Genomic DNA, 27,110 nt, shown 5'->3' with positions numbered 1-27,110 from the left:
GTTTTTGCAGATGATAGAAATGATGGCCGAGGTTGATCCAGTACTACAAGAGCATGTACGGCGAGCTGAAGCACATGAAATAAGGTGTACATACTTCAGTCCTAAAATTCAAAATGAATTTATACAGCTTTTAGCAGGTGAAGTTAGAAGTGCGATTATGAAGAAGGTCAAACATGCAAAATATTATTCAATCATACTTGACTGTACTCCAGATGCAAGCCATGAGGAACAGATGTCTTTAGTTATACGGTGTGTGGATGATTCCACAAACTTACCAATTTTAGAAGAATTTTGGATTGAATTTTTGAAGGTTGATGATACTACCGGTCTCGGGCTTTCAACAGAGCTAATCAATACACTTGAAAAACTTGATCTAGATGTGAATGATATAAGAGGTCAAGGATATGACAATGGATCAAACATGAGCGGAAGACATAAAGGTGTACAAAGAAGATTACTCGAGTTGAATCCTAGAGCATTTTATACGCCATGTGGTTGTCACAGTCTTAATTTGACGATATGTGATATGGCAAGTAGTTGTAGGAAAGCTAGAAGCTTCTTTGGAGTGATACAACAAATCTACACATTGTTCTCTTCCTCTACGAAGCGGTGGAAATTTTTCAAAGACCATGTACATGGACTTACAGTTAAGCCATTGTCACAAACTCGATGGGAGAGTCATGTTGAGAGTGTTAGGGCTATAAAAGAGTAAATCGTAAAGATTCGGGATGCTTTACTCTTTCTAGTTGAGAACAGTGAAGATCCTAAAACACAAAGTGATGCTGAGACTTTAGAAATAAATGGGATTAACAGTTTTGAGTTTTTGCTCGAAATAGTTATTTGGTATAAGATGTTACAGGCAATCAACAAAGTGAGTAAATTTCTTCAGTCTGAAGACATGGATGTTGAAATTGCTATTACACTTTTACAAGGACTCATCTCATTTTTTGATGATTTTAGAGAGCATGGGTTTCATCGTGCCATGGATCAAGCTAAAGAAATGGCAAATGAATTCGGCGTTGAAGCTATATTTACAGAAAAAACGCATTGTATATAGAAAGAAACAATGTGATGAAAACAACAGTATGAGGTTAAGCATTCACCCGAGGAAGCTTTTAGAGTTGATTATTTTCTCTTCATAGTTGATCAAACACGAACTTCACTCCAAGAACGGTTTGAGCAATTTAAGGAATATGAGACTTTTTTTGGATTTTGTTCAAAGTGGAAAAGTTAAGGAGTGAGTCAGTTGATAGTTTGATGAAGTCGTGTATGAACCTTGAGCAGCATTTGAAGCACAATGGACATGCAGACATCATTGGAGATGATTTATGCACAGAGTTGGTATGTCTGCAAAGTTATTTTACAAGTGAAATGTCAAGAGTCATAGATATCCTACGATTTTTGAAGAGGGTAGATTGCTTCCCAAATGCTTATATTGCCTACAAGATTTTATTAATGATACCGGTTACAGTTGCTTCAGCCGAGAGATCTTTCTCTAAGTTGAAATTGATTCAGACCTATCTAAGATCAACTATGTCTCAAGATAGGTTGAATGGTTTGGCCATGCTATCAATTGAAAGAAAAATGGTTGATCAGTTGGATTACACAGACTTGATAGATACTTTTGCCTCTAAAACTGCAAGACGTATTGCATTTTTGTAAAAGTAAGAAACTTTTGTCTATTTTTGAGTAGTTCTTTTTTTTAGGGGATTTTTGAGCAGTTCATTTGATATAATATATCACTTTTTCATATTATTTTTCTTGCAATTCTTAAAAATAGTGTTTTAAATTATTTTGTTAGACATTAAATATTATATATGTAAAAAAAAGTTACATTGTAGGGCCTACTTTTAAGTTCTTGTTTAGGGCCCCAAAAAAGATAGGTACGGCCCTGCCCACAACCCCCCAAAAAATCAGCATTTATTCACGCCATGTTCAACGGATTTGATGAACATCAAATCCGTTGAACATGGCGTGAATAAATGCTGATTTTTTGGGGGTTGTGGGATTCGACCCTGTATATGTTTAACAAAAAAACCGTTGAACATGACGTGAATAAATGGTGACCGTTAAATTAGATAAGATCAACGGCTGAGATTTGGTCTCTATTCTTTGAATATTTAGTGGTCTCCATTGAACTCTTTCCTATATGTATATATATGGAAGGGCTACCGTGAAAACACTTTTTAAAATAAAAATAAAAATATTTTTCAATGTACGAATTTTATGTAGAACACGTATGAATTCATTCAACAGGATTACGAATTGTGAAAAATAAATTTGTGCTACATTTCGGATTCGAACTCAGGACCAAGAATTCATCCAACAGGGTTACGAATCAACCGTAGATCTTGTTCGTAGATTAGTAAATTATCTATCTCCGTTAGGTCTCAAGAAAATCTACTAATTCCCAATAGCTCCTAAGAATAGCTCCCTATGATCCACCTATCTCCGCTAGGTCTCAAGGTTAAAATCATATCATACATTCCTGAATCCGCTAAACATTTATCTCCGCTAGGTCTCAAACCGAATAGCTACACATGCAAACTATTGATCAGATAATTCACAAGAAATTAAGCACCAGGAATTATGAATCATAAACTGGAAGACACAAAGGTATTAACAAATAAATCACATAAATTCAATCAACTATTTACAAACCCTAGAATCAACTAAACGAAACTAGCCAGACATAATAAAAGAAAGAATAAACATAATTAATAAGAACGCAATTGGAAAAATTGAATTATATAAAAACTGAATAAGATCGATTGTAGCAGCTTGAATCTTCAATATTATGGAAATCCAATCCAAGCAGTACAAACTGGAAAGAAATAAATTCTCAAGCTATGAAATTAAAAAATAAAAGTTGGGAACTGAAAAAGGAACCCAAAATAGGTCATAAGAAGACCTATTTATAGTACCAGGGTAAAATACAGAGTTTGAGCTCGAAAAGGACTTGAAAAACGCATAAAAAACGCAAAAATACGGAGGCGCGGCGGTCGGACGGCGCTCACCGCGCGGGCGCCGCTGGCGCCGAAAACTCGGCGGGCTGCCCGGCGGTCGCCGCCCGGTCGCCGGATCCTTCCCAAAAATCCTTCTTCGGGCGGCGGTCGCCGCCCGGTCGCCGCGAGGTCGCCGCTGTTTCGCTGCTGCGCGCGACTTTCTTGTTTTAGTCATAACTTTCTCATCCGAACTCTGATTTATGATCCATTTGTGCTCACGAACTCGTATCGAGACGATCTACAACTTCTATTTCATATATGTTTTTCAAATTCGAACTCAATAAATCTGAAATTTCCTTCAAAGTTCGAGTAAGAATCATGTTTCAAAAGATAAAGCAAATTAAGCATAAAACAATCATCCAACACTCAGTTTCCTATAAAATTGACATCATATGAACACTAAAACCATGGAAACATGAGTGCTATCAACTCCCCCAAACTTAAGCCATTGTTCGTCCTCGAATAATGAGAAGAACACAATCAATAACACGAATGGGTAAGAAATCTAGCTCATCGATGCCTCCGAAAAATAAAGGATAATGGAATTCTCAAATCCTCAATAATTAAGCATAAAATTCACCAATAAACATAACCTATAGCAAAATCAACCTTGACATTCCAAACAATTGAATCTCACAAGGTATGTGTATCACTCAACGCTCAATTTGATGGAATAGGACGTGTATGCTCTCATCGAATTCAATGCAATGCAGATCACTTACCATAAGCTTGCCAATCGTCTACAATCTCCATCGCTAAAAGTGTGCCAAGACTAAGATCAAATAGGTCTTTATTTTTGGGTTATAATGTAGGGACATTAGTTAAGGTAGGGAGATATAGGCTAAGTGACTCAAAATAATTAAGAACACCAACCTTATAACTTCACAAATCAAGTATGGAATAAATTCTATCTTCCTCCCAACTATGCCACCATAATCATACAACTCAAGGGATTTAATCATCACCATACAAAACTAAACACTCTTTTATGCTCTCCATTTATTTCCAACACACAAAGTCGATTTTCTAACAAATATCTCAAAGTACACTCGACTTCACACTTTTTTCCTTTCCTTTTTTTTTCTCTTTTTTTTCTCAACAATTTTTTTTTCTCTTTTCTTTCCACAACTTTTCTAGAGCTCATAAGAGTAAATAGTAACACAAAATCATCCCTTCTTTTTCACAACCCACTATGAAAATTCACCACACAAAGATTCTCATATACTTCATCACCCCCTATCATCCAGCTAAAGAATAAAAGCTAAATAGGCTCAAAGTGGATAACAAAGGATAATTTTTCGTTAAGGACAGTGTTTGGGAAAAAATGTGGCTAACAAAAGATGGCCTAAAATCATCTCCTAATCCTGAGCACAACAGCAACCTCGACACAGAAACCATGACAAGTTCTAGAAGATCACCACATGCATGACAAAACTCACAACAAAGAATAAACTGTGTATGATAAACAGTTATGGCTCAAAATCTCACAGGTTTATTCAACGTCTAAAAGTCAAGGTTAAAATCACTCTAGAATTATGCAAATTAGTTCCAATTATGCTTAAATCATCACAGAAAATCAAACTCCAATTTTTTTGTTTTTTCACAGAAATCATCATTAACATCTCACTAGAAATCTAATGGAGCTAACAATCACACACCACCAACCAAGTAAGATAAAACAATAAAGCCAACAAAAATAATAAAAGTGATACACATATCTACTCTCACCCCTCCTCCCCCAAACTTATTACAAAACATAAGTTCGAAAATAAGTTTGGAGGGATGATGATATGTGTGTCACTACTCACAGAAACACATGCTCCATGGTGGTAGTATGGACAAGGCGCGAGTTCCCGCATCTTCCAAGCTCAACACTGCACTAAAAACCCCAAAACAAAGAAAACAAAGAAACAAAAAGAAACTAAACGAAAGGAAAACAAAACAAAGAAAACGGTTGGGTTAGCTCCCAACAAGTGCTTAATTTAACGTCTAGAGCTCGACGATACCTCAAAAACTCATGGAGGTCGGAAACAGCACTCTAACCATTGGAAAGCTTTTCTACTCTTGGGTGCCCTCTCCACCAAAACACTTCTCTTGGCTCGAACATCCTCCACAAGCATTGCCCCCTTCTCATTCTTGTTTCGAAAAATTCGGAATTTCACTTTCTTCTTCTTGGGGGTATGGGTTTTCAATGACCCCCCATCATGCTCCAAAAACAAACACATCTCAAAATTCAGAACTTCTTTTGGCTTCGGAGTTTTTTTCTTGGCTTCATACTTGGGCAACTCATTCTTCTCAACCTCTTCATCCTCCGAATTTGCTAGAAAACTGTCAGCCAAATTAATCACTTCATTCTGGGGAACTTCCTTTGGTGGAGGTTTCTTGAAAATCATAGTTTCCCCATAGGCTCCCAATGTCATCGTCCCCCTTTGCATATCTAGCTTTGCTCCACATGTGGCAAGGAAAGGTCTTCCTAACAGCAAAGGCATCTTTGGATCCTCCGAAATATCCAACACTACAAAGTCGACTGGGAAGAAAAAATCACTCACTTTCACAAGCACATCTTCCGCTACTCCTAGAGGTTTAGAGCAAGACTTATCAATAAGCTGAATTGTCTTGTTAGTTGGCTTCAAATCCCCCAGTTGCAACTTCATATACACTTTGAGAGGCATGACATTTATGCTTGCTCCGGTGTCACACATCACTTTCTCAAACAATGACTTTCCAATCTTCACAGGAATATTGAAGCTGCCCGGATCTTCTCTCTTTGGAGCCAACTGATACTCCTTCACTGTGAGCACCTCCTCAAATTCATTGAATGCTCTCTTCTTTTCCATCACAACCTTCACAATTTGCACCTCATTTGGCTTGTTTCTCAAGATCTCCACGGAAGGAATATTCACAGCCAACTTCTTAAATGTCTCCAAAAACTTCTCATCCATCTTCGGCTTTGCCAGGCTATTCGGGAAGGGTGCTACAGGCTTGTACTCTGGCCTGGGAAACGTAGGAGTAGGAATAGGCTTCTTAACAGCAGAGGTATTCGACGATACCTTAGAAGTAGGCGGCAAATCGCACACAATCGTCTCCAGGTCATCCTCCTCCATAATCTCTATATTTTTTTCCTTTCCATTCTTGTCGTCCCGCTGCTCACCAGAGAAATGGCTATCACCAGAGGAATGGTGATCCCGCTGCTCTGTATGATCCCGCTGCTCTTCATCCTCAACTGAATTATCAACCACCCGGATGGAATGACATTGCTGATTTTGCTGAAGTTGTTGATGTTGGCCCTTTAGATTGAACTGAGTGTTGCTAGGAAATTGGCCTGGCTTGTGCTGCGCAGCTGCTTGGTTGGCCCTCTAACCAACTTGAGTTTCCAACATCTGCACTTGCTTGGACAGTGCTGAAAAATTATTTCCAATTTGACCCACTTGAGACTCCAAATTGGTCATCCTTGAATTAACAGTTGTCTTCATGCTAGACATCTCTGTTAACATCTGCTGCATCATATCCTCCAGTGATACTTTCTTCGGCTCATTGATGACTCCTCCACTAGACACAGAAAATCCTGGTGGATGTTGCAAAGCATTGTTGGGATTGCTATAGGCTAGATTTGGGTGTGGGCGCCCTCCTGACTGATACTGCTGCTGAAACTGCTGCCCTTTGTTGTACATTCCTGGCTGTACCTTCTGAAAATTTCCATAGTTTTGGCCATTGACAAAATTTACGTCTTCTATGCATATGGGATCTTTCACAGCTTGCTCCTGATTTCCAATGGTCAAAGCATTAATCTTAGCAGTCATCTCTGCCAGCTGCGTAGCAATCGCTGCCTGCTGCGTAGCCATTGCTGCTTGTTGTGTAACCATTGCTGCTATAGGATCAGAACTGGAAGCAGCTGCAACCTTTTTCAATTGCACCCTCTCTGATGGCCATTGGCAGCTCGTAGCAGCCATACTCTCAATGATGCTCCATGCTTCGGAACTGCCTTTCTGAAGCAGAGAACCTCCTGCAGCTGTATCCATATGCATTCGTGTACGTTCCCCGCAGGCATTGTAGAACATTATCACAAGTGTGCCTTCATCAAATCCATGTCTTGGGCACTTTCTGAGCTTCTCCTGATACCGCTCCCAAGTCTCCGCTAGCTTTTCTCCATCGTACTGTTGAAACTGCACGATGTCCATCTTCAATTTCAGCGTAAGGCCAGGCGGATGAAACTTGCGTAGGAATGCATGAGCCAAATCCTCCCACACGATATTCTCTCCCAGCTGCAGCGTATGATACCACGACTTCGCCTTATCCCGCAGTGAGAAGGGAAAAAGACGAAGACGGATAATGTCATCAGGGACACCATTCATCTTCACCATGCTACACAGCTCCAGGAAATGCGCCAGGTGCGCATTAGGGTCTTCGATCGCTTGTCCACCATATTGGCTCTGTTGGACCATCGTGATCAAACCCGTTTTCAGCTCAAAGTTGTTAACGTTCACTCGTGGGGGCTCCTGGTACACATACTGCGGTATGAATGCCTCATTAATCGGAGGCTGCTTCGGCTCCTTTAGCTTTTTCTGCGCATCCAATAACTGTTGCAGCTGTTCCTGTAGAGCACGAATCTGTTCATCAGTAGCCATCGTATGCAGTGCCTGAAATAAAATGAGAATTAGAAAAATAAAAAGAAAAAGAAACAATAAACGCCTGAAGTACTACTAAGTCCTATCGGAAATATTAAAGTAACTTCTAATCAGTCCCCGACAACGGCGCCAAAAAGTTGATCACTATTTTTATAGCAACAAAAACTGCAACTAACACAAGCAATTGTAGCAAGTAAAAAGTAACCGAGTATCGTATCCACAGGGACTGAAAAACCAAAATTACTCTAGCTATCTCCTAAACAAACTTAAATAGTAGACAGGCAAACGAAAGTTGAGATTGATTGACTTAAACTAAAACGCAAATAGCAATAAATCAAAACACGTATGAAAAATCAAATATTAAAAGACAACTGATCCTAGGGTAGTAAATTTGTTAATTAAATCTACGCAATAAATCTATTAATCCTATGTACCAGTTTAATCCAGTTATGATGAGAGATCACTTAATTAATCAATTACTCTCGCTAGAGCAGCAACAATCGTAGATTAGTAAATTATCTATCTCCGTTAGGTCTCAAGAAAATCTACTAACTCCCAATAGCTCCTAAGAATAGCTCCCTATGATCCACCTATCTCCGCTAGGTCTCAAGGTTAAAATCATATCATACATTCCTGAATCCGCTAAACAGTTATCTCCGCTAGGTCTCAAACCGAATAGCTACACATGCAAACTATTGATCAGATAATTCACAAGAAATTAAGCACCAGGAATTATGAATCATAAACTGGAAGGCACAAAGGTATTAACAAATAAATCACATAAATTCAACCAACTATTTACAAACCCTAGAATCAGCTAAACGAAACTAGCCAGACATAATAAAAGAAAGAATAAACATAATTAATAAGAACGCAATTGGAAAAATTGAATTTTATAAAAACTGAATAAGATCGATTGTAGCAGCTTGAATCTTCAATATTATGGAAATCCAATCCAAGCAGTAAAAACTGGAAAGAAATAAATTCTCAAGCTATGAAATTGAAAAATAAAAGTCGGGAACTGAAAAAGGAACCCAAAATAGGTCATAAGAAGACCTATTTATAGTACCAGGGTAAAATACAGAGTTTGAACTCGAAAAGGACTTGAAAAACGCATAAAAAACGCAAAAATACGGAGGCGCGGCGATCGGACGGCGCTCACCGCGCGGGCGCCGCTGGCGCCGAAAACTCGGCGGGCTGCCCGGCGGTCGCCGCCCGGTCGCCGGATCCTTCCCAAAAATCCTTCTTCGGGCGGCGGTCGCCGCCCGGTCGCCGCGAGGTCGCCGCTGTTTCGCTACTGCGCGCGACTTTCTTGTTTTGGTCATAACTTTCTCGTCCGAACTCCGATTTATGATCCGTTTGCGCTCACGAACTCGTATCGAGACGATCTAAAACTTATATTTCATATAGGTTTTCCAAATTCGAACTCAATAAATCTAAAATTTCCTTCAAAGTTCGAGTAAGAATCATGTTTCAAAAGATAAAGCAAATTAAGCACATTTTATTATCCCAAACACATTGTGAGTTTTTTTTTTTTCACAACCTTCTAGAGCTTATAAGAGTAAATAGTAGCACAATATCATCCCTTCTTTTTTCACAGCCCACTATGATATTCACCACACAAAGATTCCCATATACTACATCACCCCCTATCATCCAGCTAAAAAATAAAAGCTAAATAGGCTCAAAGTGGATAACAAAGGATAATTTTTTCGTTAAGGACAGTGTTTGGGATAATAAAATGTGGCTAACAAAAGATGGCCTAAAATCATCTCCTAATCCTGGGCACAACAGCAACCTCGACACAGAAACCATGGCAAGTTCTAGAAGATCACCACATGCATGACAAAACTCACAATAAAGAATAAACTGTGTATGATAAACAGCTATGGCTCAAAATCTCACAGGTTTATTCAACGTCCAAAAGTCAAGGTTAAAATCACTCTAGAATTATGCAAATTAGTTCCAATTATGCTCAAATCATCAAAGAAAATCAAACTCCAATTTTTTTTCACAGAAACCATCATTGGCATCTTACCAGAATCTAATGGAGCAATAAACAACTCAAAAATAGAACAATCACACACCACCAACCAAGCAAGATAAAACAATAAACGCAACAAAAATAATAAAAGTGATACACATATCTATTCTCACCCCCCTCCCCCAAACTTATTACAGAACATAAGTTCGAAAATAAGTTTGGAGGGATGATGATATGTGTGTCACTACTCATAGAAACACATGCTCCATGGTGGTAGTATGGACAAGGCGCGAGTTCCCACATCTTTCAAGCTCAACACTGCACTAAACTCCCAAACAAAACAAAGAAAACAAATAAACAAGAAGAAACTAAAAGAAAGAAAGCAAAACAAAGAAAAACGGTTGGGTTACCTCCCAACAAGTGCTTAATTTAACGTCTAGAGCTCGACGATACCTCATGACTCATCCTATCCCCACACGCTGGAAAACAAATAGGGGCATCAAAAGAAGGCAAACCTCTAAATCCCAAAACACCTCTGAAAGGGTCATAAGAAGACCTATTTATAGTACCAGAGTAAAATACAGAGTTTGAGCTCGAAAAGGACTTGAAAAACGCATAAAAACGCAAAAATACGGAGGCGCGGCGGTCTGGCGGCGATCGGACGGCGCTCACCGTGCGGGCGCTGCTGGCGCCGAAAACTCGGTGGGCTGCCCGGCGGTCGCCGCCCGGTCGCCGGATCCTTCCCAAAAATCCTTCTTCGGGCGGCGGTCGCCGCCCGGTCGCCGCGAGGTCGCCGCTGTTTCGCTACTGCGCGCGACTTTCTTGTTTTGGTCATAACTTTCTCGTCCGAACTCCGATTTATGATCCGTTTGCGCTCACGAACTCGTATCGAGACGATCTAAAACTTATATTTCATATAGGTTTTCCAAATTCGAACTCAATAAATCTAAAATTTCCTTCAAAGTTCGAGTAAGAATCATGTTTCAAAAGATAAAGCAAATTAAGCATAAAACAATCATCCAACACTCAGTTTCCTATAAAATTGACATCATATGAACACTAAAACCATGGAAACATGAGTGTTATCACTACCGTGAAAATACTTTTTAAAACAAAAATAAAAACGTTTTTCAATGTACGAATTTTATGTAGAACACATATGAATTCATTCAACAGGATTACGAATTGTGAAAAATAAATTTGTGCTACATTTGGGATTCGAACTCGGGACCACGAATTCATCCAACAGGGTTACGAATCAACCGTAGATCTTGTTTGTATTTTATATTTTAAGAAGTGTTTTTATATTCGGCAATGTTGAGCAGTGAGGTAGCTCTGGAGCCGAAACTTCCATATGTCGTATTTTTCAATACTGAATGTCGGGAATGATGAAGACCTGCTATAGTTAGTTTCCATGGTACAGAAAAGAGAAATAACAGATAGAGAACGCAAATAGCACTTAGGAGACGAAACGATTTTAAACCCTCTTTAGAAAAGGATCTAGTTCAGTAGAACCGAGTCAAAGAAGTTTGTTCTTGCGAACAACCTGCTCTGATACCAATTGTTGGGTCCCGGAGGGTCACTGAACAGGTGTATGGGGGGGAGAAATACACTTGTAGGCTTTTTTCAAAATCTTCTTGTAAATAACTGAATGAGTATCGATTGATAATGAAGGAGGTTGACTGAGGTCAGCACTTAAAGAAAACTTCAGTTGAAAAGGGGTTGTCGACTGATACTAAAATAACTTCAGTATTTTGATTTCAGTTAAGCGTCAAGCTTTAACTGATATCCACGTAAGTCTTCAGTCTAGATTTTGTAAACAGATGAGTGTTATGAATCTTACTGATTATCCGAAGATTTATCAGTTAGATTAATAACACTAGGAGCGGAAAATTAAACTTAAGAAATAGCCTTTGTGATTAACATGTTGTCAAATAAAGTTTCACTTTGCAATTAATCAGTTTCAGTTAAGAAAACGTTTGTGCATAGATAAGAACGTAAATACTGAAAGCGATAAACAACAAAAGATTTTTACGTGGTACGGAACAAGTTCCTACGTCCACGGTCAGTTAAACATACTGATAATCTCTCTTTTCGCTCATTGAAAAGGGTTCGAAATACCAACTAGATTACAGAGAACAAACTCTTTGTAATCGGGGACTTAGGCTTTGAATGTTACAAGGATTTGCCTAAGAAACTAAGAGATTGTAAGTAATCAGTAAACTGATTTTGGCTTTGAGTGTTCTCTTCTTCGATTCAAACTTTGAAGGCAGTGAAAAGCTGAGTTGCAATTTCGGCAAAGTTTCAGCTTGTGCGTTTGAATCGGTGAAGATTGTGATGTTCCTCGAGCTCTTTTTATAGGCAAAGTCTTGAATAGATCCGTTGGCGAGATGGTCTTCAAGAATTCGTCCGTTGTGAGAGAGATTTGAATTTCTTGAGGCTTCAATCTTCGAGGTTCCTAATGTTAGGTCCAGAGGGTCTCGAATAGGTGTATGGGGGGGAATACACCTATGGGCTATTTTAAAAACTCCTCAATCAGAGGGATCTCAGTCAGAGATCTAAACAAAACTTTACAAGCAAACAAAGACACCTGTTCTACTGAAAATAGTTTTGACCAAACATGGTTGACGACTGATACTAAAAGCTCTTCAGTAAAGAGTTATCAGTTAAGTTGTTGGAACTTAACTGATGCAAATAAAGGCTTCAGTCGGGTTTGCTAAAACAGAGATGATAACACTCTTCCTGACTATCACAAGATAGATCAGTCAGACTGATATCATACACAGCGGAAATTAAACTTAGTTTCGCAATAGCCTCGGTGGAGCACGTTGTTGGTCTTTAGGTTTCTCTTTGCAGTTAATCAGTGTTCAGTTTATCAATTTGAAATAACACAAGTAAGAATGTAAAACTGAAAGCTGTAAACAACACAGAGACTTTTACGTGGTTCGGAAAAACCCTTTCCTACATCCACGGTCGGTTGATCAGACCAACAATCCACTCCGCAAGTGCTTAACAGGTGCACTGCAAACCAAACCGTGTGCTTGCTGGGTGCACACAACCGTACCACTGAAGAAAACCCTTCTTCAGTACCCACGCTTCACTCGCGTCGGATTTCTCTTGCTCAGCACAACCCGTGCTAAGACTTCTCACTCAGAGTCAGAGTACCTTCCTAAACTCCGAATCACTCAAACACTCTTTTGGGGGGAGGTTTGAACGAGTGCCAACTATACTACAAAGAACAAGTTCTTTGAAGCAAGTTTGACCTTTGGCTTCTGGGTAAACAAAGGTTTGCCTAAGGTCTAAGAGAATATGTGTAATCAGCATTGACTGATTTTGGCTTTGGAATTCTCTTCTTCGATTCAAGTTTTGGGGAGGTTAAGCTTTAGGCTGATTAGCAATTTCGGCAGAGCTTCAGCTTATGTCGTTGAATCGGTGAAGGTTGAAGTGATCCTCGAGCGCTATTTGTAGGAGAACTCTTGAATAGATCCGTTGGCGTAGAACGTCATCAAGATTTCTTCCGTTGGAGAGCAATTCGAATTTGGGCTGAGGCTTCAATCTTCGAGGTTCCTTGTCTGGGTGGAAACGGCTCTCTTGATGGACAGGAGATGTGACGTCTCTGAAAAGTAACCACCAGATAGGAATGACCTCTGCATAGATAAGATCCTAAGATCTCTGCATTTAATGTGGCTGTACTTTGTGAGTACGTGGCTTCCTCTGAACGTTGGAAGATCAGTCCGAGGAGGAATGTTCAACTGATACTTGACTTTAGTATCAGTCCATTGCGCACATTAAGTAATTAGTTCCTAACTGATTCTTCAACTGATACTTCAGTTGGTATCTGCAGTCTTCAGTCCTTCGTTCTTCAGTCTTCAGTCTTCAGTCTTCGATACCGCAAGCTAAACTAGAACCGAACTCTGACACTTGAGTTCAAAATAATTCTAGTCTATTACAAATACGACCTATGAATTTTGGTATCATCAAAACAAGGATTAGGATATTCCACAAGATTCTCAACACCTAATTTGGTGAAGACCGGCGTCTCAAATACAGAAGTAAGGCGTCTCTGAAAAGTTAGCACCAAAAAGGAATGATCTGCAAATAAGGACGATCTTCAAAATCTCAGCATTTAATGCGGTTGTACTTGAGTGTACGTGGCTTCCTTTTAACTTAAAACATTTAGTCTGAGGAAGAATGTCAACTGATATTTGACTTGAGTATCAGTCAGCTAAATCCACGTGGCCAGCATTAGTTAATCAGTCACAACTGATTCTTCAGTGAGATCCTCGTCCAGTAAATACATCAATATTTGACTTGATCTTTTCACATGCTATCTTCAGTCTTCAATCCACCGGTCTTCAGTCTTCAGGGCAACAATTAAACTAGAAAATATGAACTCTAACACTTGAGTTCGAAAAGTTCTAGTCTATTAAAGAAAAACTAAGAGTTTTGGTATCATCAAAACTAGGGTTATGATATTTCATTAAGTTCCCAACAGATAAAATATATATATTTTTATTTTTTCTTTTTATTTTATATTAAGGGGGGGTGTATTGGTTGTAGAGTCTGTAGGATTTTTTTGGAATTTGAAAGTATGGGGGTATTCAATTCAGACTTTTAAAAGTCTTTAAAAATCTAGAGGTATTCAATAGAGATTTTAAAAAGTCTTAAAAAAATCATTAGGTATTCAAAAGTCTGTGGATTTTAAAACTCTATGGATTTTAATGGATTCTCCTTCAAAAATACAAAGAGAGAAATCTCACCATATCACACGAGATTTCTATGAATTCTTTTACCTCTCGTTAGATTCCAAAATATTTTCTAAAATTTTAGTTATCAAAATCAATTTATTGTTAATCAAATAGTTAATCAAATTTGTTTGGGGGGTGTTGTACCCTGCAGCTTGTAAGGTTGTTCCTTTAGATTATCCTGAAAGTCCAATTCTTTTTTTCGGGTAACTTGAATTGTATGTGATGGAACCACATGTTTTTGCATTAATGAAAGCATGAAAGAGAAGAAGAAATGGAAGAGTGCAGATGTATATATGTTGCCAGGTTTCTGTCTCTCTATTTCATTTGGTTAAATTTCATGCATTAGCTTTGAGGATTTTCATGTAGAAATTTGCCGGGATGAATTTTTAGGAATATTTTTTATTATATAATTAAACTCATAATAGTAGAAAATTAATGTGTAAAATGGATATTTATGTGAGAAAATTTAGTGAAAAAAAATATTTCTAGAAAATATATACAACAGGAGAGTTATGTATCCAGTAAATTTGAAATTAGATAGTAATAACATGATTTTCTTAAAAATAACAAAATCATTAAAAGAAATCGGAAATATGTGCCTCTTCATTTAAAAGAGTGTTTGTTTTAAATCTGTATCCATGTTCTTATTGTTGACAAATAAATAGATAATATTTTATTTCATATTATAGTTCTTTGTTATAATACTTTCTTCAAGCATGCTGTGATTGTAAATTGCACGGTAGTTGGGCTCCAACCGGCGTTGGGTTGTTGCCTTCCTAATTTCTATCAAGCCGATAGAAATCCATGAAAATCAATAAATAAAAAAAAAAGTCAGTCAAACTCTCCATAGAGTCTATAGATTTCCTAAACCCACAAAAATCTATGAACTTCTTAAAGTCCAAAAAAATCCAACAGAATCTCAAACCAATACACCCGTAAACCTCAATTTCATCTTCTTGGATAAAATATACAATGTGTGTCTAAGATCATATAAGACCTTAAATTTGATATCTAATATATATAAAAACTAGATTTAAAATGAAATAGTTGTGATTATTTAAACTTTTGACGTATTAAATCATTTCTTATATTTCTTTTATTTTTTTTATCGGAGTATTATGTGGAGTATTATATTAATTGTTTAAAAATAGATGACACATGTGTTTCTACAATTTCAACACACATATATATATATACATATATGTATATATATAGAGTAAAATTTTGAAGTAGCCAAAATGAAGCATAAAACACAATTTATGGCCACACATTGAAAAAACACAAATTTTGGCCATTTTTATAGCTTTGGGACGTTTTTGCCCTTAATTGGGCGGACTGGGTAGGGTCAGGAGCGCGGGTCGCGTGCCGGGTAGGATCAGGCACGCGGATCGGGTTAGGCACTTATGGCACTATTAGTGCCATAAGTGCCAAGCTTGGCACTTATGGCACTATAAGTGCCATAAGTGCCAACGAAATTTTTTTTTACTCCCCCTGCCCTGTCTACCCCCCAGACCCCCGACCCCACCCACCCCCAAGCCAAAAAATTTTACTTTATTATTTTATTTTATGGCACTTATGGCACTAATAGTGCCATAAGTGCCAACGAATTTTTTTTTTTACTCCCCCTGCCCTGTCTACCCCCAGACCCCCGACCCCACCCACCCCACCCACCCCCAAGCCAAAAAATTTTACTTTATTATTTTATTTTATGGCACTAATAGTGCCATAAGTGCCAACGAAAATCCAAAATAAAATAAAGTAAAATGGTCTTTTTAGCACTTATGGCACTATTAGTTCTATAAGTGCCAAACATGCAGAACAAATATAGAAACAACAGCAACATCTAAACCCTAAATGGAATATCTAAACCCTAAATGGAATATCTAAACCCTAAATAGATAATCTAAACCCTAAATGGAATATCTAAACCCTAGGGGAAGTGTTTAAAAAAGTTCCTTTTGGCTTGGGGGTGGGTGGGGGGGGGGGGGTGGGGGGTAGGGTCGGGGGTCAGGGGGTAGGCAGGACAGTGGGAGTGAAAAAAAAAATTTATTGGCTTGGGGTGGGTGGTGGGGGGGTGGGTGGGTGGGGTCGGGGGTCTGGGGGGGTAGACAAGGCAGGGGAAGTAAAAAAAAAAAATTTGGCTTGGGGGTGGGTGGTGGGGGGGGGGGGTGGGTGGGGTCGGGGGTCTGGGGGGGTAGACAAGGCAGGGGAAGTAAAAAAAAAAAATTGGCTTGGGGGTGGGTGGTGGGTGGGGTCGGGGGTCTGGGGGGTAGATAAGGCAGGGGAAGTTAAAAAAAAAAAATTGGCTTGAGGGTGGGTGGTGGGGGGGTGGGTGGGGTCGGGGGTAGACAAGGCAGGGGAAGTAAAAAAAAAAAAATTTTGGCTTGGGGGGTGGGTGGGGGGTGGGTGGGGTCGGGGGTCTGGGGTCTGGGGGGGTAGACAAGGCAGGGGAAGTAAAAAAAAAAAAATTTGTCTTGGGGGTGGGTGGTGGGGTGGGATGGGTGGGTGGGTGGGGGGGTGGGTGGGGTCGGGGGTCTGGGGGTAGACAAGCAGGGGAAGTAAAAAAAAAAATTTTTTTTTTTGGCTTGGGGTGGGTGTGGGGGGGTGGGGATGGGGGGGTGGGTGGGGTCGGGGGTCTGGAGGGTAGACAAGGCATGGGTTAATCCCTAAATCTGGATCCGGGTCAAAGGAAGTTGTTGGATCTATTGGGTTAAAGGGTAGATTAGGTAGAACGCATAAAAGATGGCCAAATATTGATATTTTAAATTTTGTGGACAAAATTTAAGTTTCAATCACCAATAGGGCCATCCGGCCCTATTGTTTCTATATATATATATATATATATATATATATATATATATATAATATTGTATTTTAAGTACATTATATGTACTGGGAATTATGATAAAAATAACAATATATATTATTTATATAAATGATTATCTACATATATGCAATGTATATAGTCTATATATATGTAATATATATATATATATATATATATATATATTTATACATGTATAGGCCAAAATCTATCAACTTGGCTCAAGTCCAATTAACACTCTAAGCTGGCCTAATGAGTCAAGCAACTCGGTCCATCCTGTCCGACAAGCTTCGGACCAACTTGGGTGATGATAGACCAATTACTTAAGAAAACATGTTCGCCCAGCCCGATAAGTCAAATTTTAAGACCTACCTGGACTGACCTACGTTGAATACCTCAATTCAAGACCAACCTATCAGAACCGTCAAGCTGAATAATTCGCACCCAGCCTGACCCATCAAGCTAGTCCGCCAAGCTAGCGCGCCAATCTGGCACGACCCTAAAGGCCTAGTCAGTCACACAGATTGGCCCATCTAGCCCAAAAAGCTATAGATCAACTTGAATCGATAACCACGCCGGATGTATCACACCCGGCCCAAGGGTTACCATCCACCTAGTTAACGATGTCACACGACCCAGCCATCAACCTAAGAAACGTGTCTCGCCAAGCCGACACGATCAGAGGATGAATCTTTATGATCTCATCCAAATCGCAACAACCTGGAAGAGAGGGTTTGGATGAGGTCAGACTGTAGAAACCCTCTGGATGTCCACTATATAAATAGCCCGACTAGGTCATAAAGGGGCCGTACGAAATTTTACTTGCTCTCTACTTCCTGAACTCTCTCTACTCTGCTGCCACGCTAGTTGATCTTCCGAGTCAGAAACAGCCAACTTGGCCTATCTCCACCTCCCATATTCCATCATCACAACACACCGTTACCGTTTCCACCCTCCGACGCCGCCTACAGCCTGGAATAACCGCACATTCCAGCCTGTCTTTCTCTCTTATTTCATCATGTTCTTTATTTCACTTCGCTATTTCGTTACTGACTTGAGCGTCGGAGGCTTTACGGTCGACACCCCCTCCCGGTGCTCAACCTAGGGCTCTTACATGTTCTTGTGTTGACAGGTTGCTAGTGCCCGATCGATCCGGACGTGCAGACATCATCCTCAATTGTAGATTTTAGCCTCTACAATACAAACTATACATTTTATAGTATGTTGTGAGATAAAATAATTATAAAGTGTTTCATATATATATATATATATATATATATATATATATATATATATATATATATAGGGGAATGCTAAAATAAGAACACTTCTTAAAATATAAATTAGGAACCATTTTCAGCCCTTAGATCATCAAGATCTACGGTTGATTCATCACTTTGTTGGATAAATTCATGGTCCTGAGTTCGAATCCCAAAGGTAGCAAAAAATTATTTTTCGCAATTCATGCCTTTATACAGTTTATTCATGCGTGTTATACATAAAATTCATGCATTTTTGCTGGTTCGTAATTCTTAAAATAAGGGTGGTTTATTGAATAACCGCCCCCTATATATATATATATATATATATATATATATTATAGAAAGCATTATAGTATTTATTTCTTTTTTTTTACTTCGTCATCTTTTCATACCAATTTCATAATGTTACATAGCGAATTCATATACAACTTATTTTATATGATAAATTTGATTTGTATAGTTATAGCAACTCCACATATAGATGATATTATATTTATGTATAGACATATGTTATATTTTTGTATAAATTACATTGATCACTTTGCAAATAATAAATTTAGTATCAAATTTTAATTTTATTAGTTTATGTATATTAGTCACTCTGTCCCAATTCAATAAACCGCGGGGCTTACGAATGAATTTATGAAACAAATAATTTGTAATAAAGTAAGAAAGAGAAAATAATTTTCTTATGATATAGTATTTGTCAAAAAAGTAGACGAGATCATTATCATTTTTAAAGTCAAAAGATAGATAATTATTTATGGACCACAATGACATCTATATATAATATAAAAGAGGAGTTTGTTTACCTCCAATTTTTCTCTCTCCTCATAAACTTTCCCTCCAAATTTTATATCTTCTTTCTTTTATTTTAATTCTTTTTAAAAAATCATTAATTTCTATTATAAAAATAGTGCTCAAAATCTATATATAATATAAAAGAGGAGTTTGTTTACCTCCAATTTTTCTCTCTCCTCATAAACTTTTCCTCCAAATTTTATATCTTCTTTCTTTTATTTTAATTCTTTTTAAAAAATCATTAATTTCTATTATAAAAATAGTGCTCAAAATGGATGTTAAGATCTTTAATTTGATATAAAAAATTATAAAAAATAAATTTGAGATTATTATGTGATGATCGATTAAAAATATTAAAATTATTTTTTGTTCGCTCTCATCTATCTATAATGTTGAATATCGTACTCTATTTTCATTGTATTTTCGTTTATTGGTGACAAACATAAGCATATGCCATTTTTTTCCTTTTAAAAAACTTTACATGATTTTTAATTATAACTATTTAAATTACAGTAATTTTTAATGCAATTAAGGGAGGAGGAAATTTGAATTAATTTTAATATGAATTTGTAAATAAAATATTAGTTATATATCTTAAAATTAGAATTTAAAATAATATACGATTTGGAATTTTACGAGCCAAAATTATTATATTAAATGACGGCTATTACCGTGCATCGCACGGGAGAGTGTACTAGTTTAATGTAAATAATGAGTTGGTGCAGATGTTTGAAATGTATTGATTTTTATTTTATAGGAAGTGACATATTGAATTGTAACGTACAAACAAGAAAATTATGTACATCAAATTGGGGTGGGAGGAGCAATAATTAAAAAGCATATACATAATTTACGTGAGTTTAAAATCACAATCACCGCACATAGCGTGAGTGGTATACTAGTTTTAAGAAAAAAGAGGGAGAGAAGCTACTGACAATCTCTAATTTGATTTTGATTTGATGCAAAATAAACTCTTTTTCGCGTGTTCTTTTCTCATGTTAGGGCTATAGAGAATGCTATCACTAATTAGAAATTTAATTTAGGGTTATAAAGATAAATTAATATATTTAAAAATATTTTTTATTATTTTATAAATAAAAGGGTACAAAAAGAAAATTAGTACTATGAATAAAATCCCCTTAAACTCACATAATTCGTAACCCATTCCGAAAAAGTTACTTGAACAAGGCTGTCTAGCAATTTGGGCCCAAAAGAAATATTTTGGGCCAAAAATTACTTTAAATTAGGGGTGGGAATTTCGGGATCGGGTAATCGGGTACCCGATACCCGACCCGAAAAAATCGGGTATAGGGTACCCGATACCCGAAAAAATCGGGATCGGGTTCGGGATCGGGTATTTAGGGTATGAAAAAATCGGGTATCGGGTATACCCGATCGGGTATCGGGTATACCCGAAATACCCGAATTGTTTATTAAATATATTTTAAACTATTTTCAATTCCCAAATGCCATTTTCAATACGCCCAGGCCCAGCCTCCCGATTCCCGAATTGCTCTGTTCCCATTTTCAATCAATTCCCAAATCCCAAATCCCAATCCCAAACCCAGCCTCCCGCTCGGCCGCCCCCCATTTCAGAAAGGCAGAAATCGTTCCCGTCTCCGGCGACCCAGCGGCGCCCCTCGCCCGCCCGCCGTTCTCCTCGGCCGTCGCCAGTGGGAAGCTCGCTCCCAGTCCCACCGCGACCCTCGCCCAGTCGCTCCGCCTCCGAGCTCCGACGACAGGTGAGCGGCGATCCAGCGGCGCCCCTCGCCGCCCGTCAATCGCCAGTGAGGAGCTCGCTCCCAACCCCCCCCCAGCCGCGACCTCTTCTTCTTCTTCTTCTTCTTCTTCTTCTTCTTCTTCTTCTTCTTCTTCTTCTTCTTCTTCTTCTTCTTCTTCTTCTTCTTCTTCTTCTTTTTTTTTTTTTTTAAATACAGATTTGAAATCTGAGATTAATTTGCTGTATCATTGAATTGGAATTGATTTGTATGAATTTTTGGGGTACCCGAATTTTGACTGAATTAATTTGTCTCATTAATTTGCTGCCTTGCTGTTGCTTTGGGGTACCTGAATTTCGACTGAATTTTTGGGTACCCGAATTTCGTCTGCCCTGTTGCTGTAAGAACTATCGGGTATTAGGGTACCCGAATACCCGACTCGGGTACCCGAGTCGGGTATTAGGGTACCCGATTTCGTTTTCGGGGTCGGGGTCGGGTATAGGATTTAGGGGATTTTCGGGTTCGGGTACCCGATTTTTTCGGGTAGGGTACCCGAACCCGACCCGATTCCCAGCCCTACTTTAAATTAAGGGCTCTTTAGAAAATAACTTTGGTGATTCAAAAGGAAAAAAAGCAAAAAAATGGCTGCAAAGAATATTGGCTCATACACAAGGTATGTGGAGCTTCAGAAAATAACTTGGGTTCGAAACAATTTTTTTTTCTTTGAGGGGGTTTGAAACAATTTAGAATCATTATTCTTATAATGAAATTGAGCTTTCAGTTTTTTTTAAAAAAATGAAATGAAATTTGAGCTTTTCCCTACAAAAATAAAACGTTAGCTTAAATATTGAACCAATAACACATAAAATAAAATAAAATAATAAATGAAACGGTGATAATTTTTTTTAAAACAAATGAAACGGTGATATTGATTGGACCCGACTAAAATGTAAAATTCATAAATATTGTCGTAAATATATCTTTTAGATATATCTCCCTAAAATCGTAACTTCATACTTATATGTAAATAGAGGTATTTAGCCCTCATATTAAAGACACTGAATTATCTTCTCTATTTTAGTGTGACGTTATCAACACGTAGGGGTGTATTCGTTGTGGATTTCCACAGACTTTAAAAAGTCCATGAAATTTAAATTTCATGGAATTTACATAGATTCTAGACTACTTTCAAAGAATTCGTGGTTGGATTTCACCCCGATTTTCACTGATTTTCAAAGACTTTACGGGATAATTTTGGAATTGAATTCCATGAAACCAACGCCCGCTAGAAGAGACCCAGCGCCCGCAGAGTCCCAGCACCCGTTGGAAATCCAGCGACCGCTAAGTTCCAGCGAGCGCTGGAAACATCAAATATCAGTAAGTTACCCCTCCAACTTCATGTTTAAATCACTGATTGTGTTCATTTACCTCCAAGTGAGCAAGTTGTCAGGCTTCATGAATTATGCATAAAAAGGTGAACTTACATATCGCAAAACTAACCGATATAACAACATAAAATCAAGAGAAAAAAGAAATACCTGGACCACACCAGAAGGAATTTGCAGCAGTTTCTCGACAGGCTCTTTCCGCAGGCAATCCATCCACTCTCCATCAACTTCTTCCCACAGTCTATTCTGTTTACACTCCATCAAATTCACACACAAGAAACATACTTGAAGCAAACAAATTTGCCAACTTTTAATTTAATTTAACAAGCAGTAAATTTACCTTGAAGAAATTGACGACGTGAGCGAAGAATCGGTAACGGGCAAGGAATCCTATTATGCCATGGATCCACTACAGAGTTTCTGTTGCCGTCTTGCACGAGTATTTGCGCCCGCCGGTGCCGGTGCCGCCGCCGCCTCCTCCAGCCATGCCGCAACGCCGTCACCCAGCGGCAACTATTTTTGCTGAGAATTTCTGATTTCCACAACGCTAAACACAACTACTGTTCTAATTGAATATTTTTTAAGCCCAACAGAATACGAATCTAGTTACTGCTGGGAACTCAGTGCCCGCGCACACCCAGCGCTCGGTGGACACTCTCAACGATTGCTGAGTTCCACTTGCTGGCTTCTTGGCCGCGGGCGCTGGAACTCAGCGCTCGCTTAAAACTTCATGGATTTCAATTCTCGTGGTTCTTGGCCGGATTTCGTCGTGTGTATTTTTTGGATGAAATCCATGAAAGTCATTCCGGATTTTAAGTCAATGCAATAACGAATACTTCTGGATTTGTATGGATTTTAAAAAGTCTTGAACGAATACACCCAGATTTATATGGACTTTTAAAAGTCTTGAACGAATACACCCAAATTTCTGCAGACTTTTAAAAGTCTTGAAGGAATACACCACTTTTAAAATCCATAGAAATCCATCAAATTCCACAACGAATACATCCCCCATAGTTCTAATTCTCTCGTCACCCTTCAATAGTTGAAAGTAGTAGCCGTACGTGCCAATGGGCAATGGAGGATGTTTAAAGCAGAATTCTGCATCAATCTCAAATCAAGGTACATTGAATTAATTAATTGGATTTCAATTCCTACCATTGCTACGAGAAAATAATTGGTATTCGGTTACATTAATCGAAATTGCTTCCTATGGTTGTTTGGATTATCTGTCGTCAATTTTTTTTACTACATTTTAAATGTCTTCACATATAATTGATATAAAATCAGTGTATAATTGGGAGTATAAAATCACTGTGAGTGAGAGAAGAGAGAGATAGATGGAGAGGAGAGGCGGTATGGAACAGAAGAGCTTTTCTATTTCATTGTTCTAAAATGACGTGCGATAACGATCTCTATACTTAGCTGCTTGATTTTGATATTTCAGCTGCGAATTTGCATAAATCCAGGTGGGTGGTTGGGAATTGTGTGTTATTTTGGTGGTATTGTCTTAGTAATTGTATTAGCGTTTCAGATCAGGATTATGGGGGAGCTCGTTTGCTTTCTGATGTCTGTTGCTTGCTGTTATGGCGTGAATAGTTAAACTATGGCATTTCACTACTTCTTTTTGTTCCTTCACAACCTCGATTATGAAAATGGAAGTTTCATGTTGGTAAGCATATTAAAATATGTATATAGAAATGCTTTTACATCTTTGTACGATCCAGTTTCAGTCAAAAGTTTGCGACATTTTCTTTCTAGCATTAAGCGTAGTACGAACTTTTATTTTGGTAGTATCTTGCAATTCATTTCAGCTAAAACAGCTGCAGTTCTGTATTAATCTCAACTAACAAGTCTGGTAAACTCGTTTTGCTTTACCTTTCTGATTTCTCTTGGCTCCTCTCTTTGGGATTTTTTTGCAATTTATGATTCATTTACTCAGTATGGAAGCTTTGATACGGCAGCTGCTGCAGCTGGTATTAGTTATGCACCTGAGGACCCTGCACTCCCAAAACCATGGAAGGGTCTGGTTGATGATAAGACTGGATACATTTACTATTGGAACCCAGAGACCAATATAACTCAATACGAGAAACTTGTTGCCCCTGGTCACACAAGCTATGCGCCAGTTCATAAATCTTTGAGTTCATCGGTTCAGAAGTCCCCCCAAGGACGATATAATGCGAATGATAATGATGACAGATATTCCAAAGCTAGCAATGGCTCAACAAAGGCTTCTGTACCGGTAACTTATCAGGTGGCCAAGTGGTGCTTTTATAGAACATATGCAGTCTTCTTAATTCATGTGGATGCATTTATTAAAACATTGAGTGCTTCTTTGCTATGGGTTTATTGGCATCTTCGCTGTGTCCATGATAAGTACGCTAAATCACTAGATGTACTCACTTTTTCACTACTTTGTACTAGGCCACCAGACGCAGATCATATTATTCACAGAGTGATGTCGAGGTGAAAGTGAGTGTTGGATATGGACCTCATACTTCCAATGATGCAGAAAGTATTGCTGCTGGAGCCTATTGCCAGTGTCATGATATTTCTGTGACTGTAAGTATCTATTTAACTCGTGCAGTCGATTGCGATTCTTTGTCTGCTTCAGTTATTTTGTCCAAATTCTATAGATGAATAACATCGTGCAGTTGATTGCATGTCTGTCTGCTAAAGTTGTTTCGTTCAGTTTTGTAGAAGAGTAAAGGGAAGAGTTGGAAAAAATTGCATAAATTAAGGGGTTACAATGATTAAGTCGATGAGGTCTGGAAGTAAAAATCGAATGACATATCAGAATTAAAGAATTAAAGGACCGAACTAACTTGCATAAGAATAGAATATGATATGGTAAATTATTTTCAACAATTTTTAGCGAGCTCAACTTCGTCCATCATTGTGCTTCATCTTCTTTCAGTGTGTTATGTTGTTTAAATGAGAATTGAGTTGGGTTCCTTTAACCACAAAATTCTTCTAGTCGTGTCTTTGATATTTCAAATATTGTTGAAACATTTATGTCCTGTTGTGGCATCTTTAGTATTAATTGTTTTTTTTTTTGTTTTCTTCACCTATTTGTTTTTCCCTTGAGGTGCTGCTATGTGTGTCTTATCTTTTAGTTTCCATATTAATCCTTTGTAAATTCTAACTGGTTTTATTCTTTTAATTTGGTTAGGGAGACAAAGTCCCTCAACCATTCACCTCATTTGAAGCCACTGGATTCGCTCCAAAGATTCTTAGGGAGGTATGGAGTTAAGTACTACTGGCTCATTCTGGAAAGTAAGAAACTTTTCCCGTCTGTACTTTTTTCTCGGGTACGAGAGCTAAATGTCGTACGCTGTGCCTCCCTCATATGGGGGTTTGCTTGTATTTGGAGCGCACTTATCAATGGACCAATTTAGGTGAGGGGCTTCTTTCCAAATCATCCAATCCTGGCTAAGACTTTTAAGTATGCAACTCTATTCTTGTCACTCACGTTTTGAGTTGTGTGCTGTGCATCAAAATATTGCTTACGATTACGCTCTGCTCAGGGTTGGGATGTCACTCCAGATGAGGTATGTCAGTTCCATAGGGAGGTGGTGACGCCGGATCTAGGACTGGGCATGATGTCGCAAATGCGTTTTTCTGGTTCGACGAGCACTCATTCAACGAGCACGTCTCAGTTTCCTTCAACAACATTCTCAACTCAGATTGCACAGCTCCAGGCGGAGTTACAGCAGACACAGCAGAGGGAGGCTGCTTTACAGGCTGAAATGGAGGAGCGACGACAGAGGGAGGCTGCAATACAGGCGGAGTTGAAGGAGTGGCGTCGGAGGGAGTCAGAAATGGAAACTAGGCAGTCGGAGATGCAACAACAGCTCACCCGTATTCTGCAGTTCTTCCAATCATCCTCGAGGATGTTCAACAGCCTTGATGGAATGTCCCCCCCTCCCCCAACCCCAACCCCAGTGAAGCTGGATTCTGCCATGGAAGTGGAGGAGGAAATGGGCTCAAAAGAAGAGATGTGAGTTTGGGATGCCGAGATTCAAAGGAAAATGGCGCTGATACTTTTGTTAATACTGATATATAAGCCATACAGTTCTTTAAAATTTCACTTTATCTCTTTAGATGTTATTTGGATATTGCTGCTATTGATTGTTGAGTTGGGACCACAGATATATATTGGTGTGTGCCTCTTGTTACCCAAGAATTCATGTAATGAGAATTCTGAGTTTTCTCCCTAACCTTCTCTCTATTTCTCTCCCTCCTTCGGTATACATCTCATGCAAATCATATACATTACATAAACCATATAAATATATATCGGCCCACCACACTTATCGTATGTTGTTATTTTTCTAAAATTAGTAGTATGTTATTATTCAAACATTTTTTAATTTATATTAGTATGCTTGGTTCAGAGGGCTTCAATTGTATGAAGCGCACTAACAAGGGCAAGAATATGGCTTGCAAGATAAATATTAAAAAGGCGTTTGATACGATCAGATGGGATTTTATTTTGAAGGTTCTCCGCGCTAATGGTTATCACGATAATTTCATTCGTTGGATCTCCATCATTTTCAGTTCCGCCAGGATTTCGTTTCTCTACCAGCTTTCTGGATATTTCACTTGCTCGAGGGGTGTTCGTCAGGGTGACCCCCTCTCTCCTATTCTCTTTGGAATCGCAGAGGACGCTCTGAGCCATCTTTTCCACAGCTGTGTCGCTTCTGGTCTTTTAGATCCTATGAGTTATAGTAGGGCCAATAATTTCCCTAC

The 27,110-nt window shown here is 38.5% G+C and overlaps 1 protein-coding gene across 1 annotated transcript; it reads left to right on the top strand.

The window, feature by feature from the left end:
- The first annotated feature begins 23,369 nt into the window (after positions 1-23,369).
- LOC130989423 (uncharacterized) lies at positions 23,370-26,567 on the top strand. The gene is made up of 5 exons (XM_057913425.1): positions 23,370-23,477; positions 24,320-24,600; positions 24,783-24,920; positions 25,531-25,599; positions 25,886-26,567. The coding sequence occupies exons 1-5, from the start codon at positions 23,426-23,428 to the stop codon at positions 26,360-26,362; spliced, it is 1,017 nt and encodes a 338-aa protein (XP_057769408.1). The 5' UTR covers positions 23,370-23,425; the 3' UTR covers positions 26,363-26,567.
- Positions 26,568-27,110: the final 543 nt, after the last annotated feature.

The sequence above is a fragment of the Salvia miltiorrhiza genome, chromosome 6 (genome assembly GCF_028751815.1).
Source record: "Salvia miltiorrhiza cultivar Shanhuang (shh) chromosome 6, IMPLAD_Smil_shh, whole genome shotgun sequence".
Taxonomy (NCBI): Eukaryota; Viridiplantae; Streptophyta; class Magnoliopsida; order Lamiales; family Lamiaceae; genus Salvia; species Salvia miltiorrhiza.
This window is presented reverse-complemented; position numbering and strand designations above follow the sequence as displayed.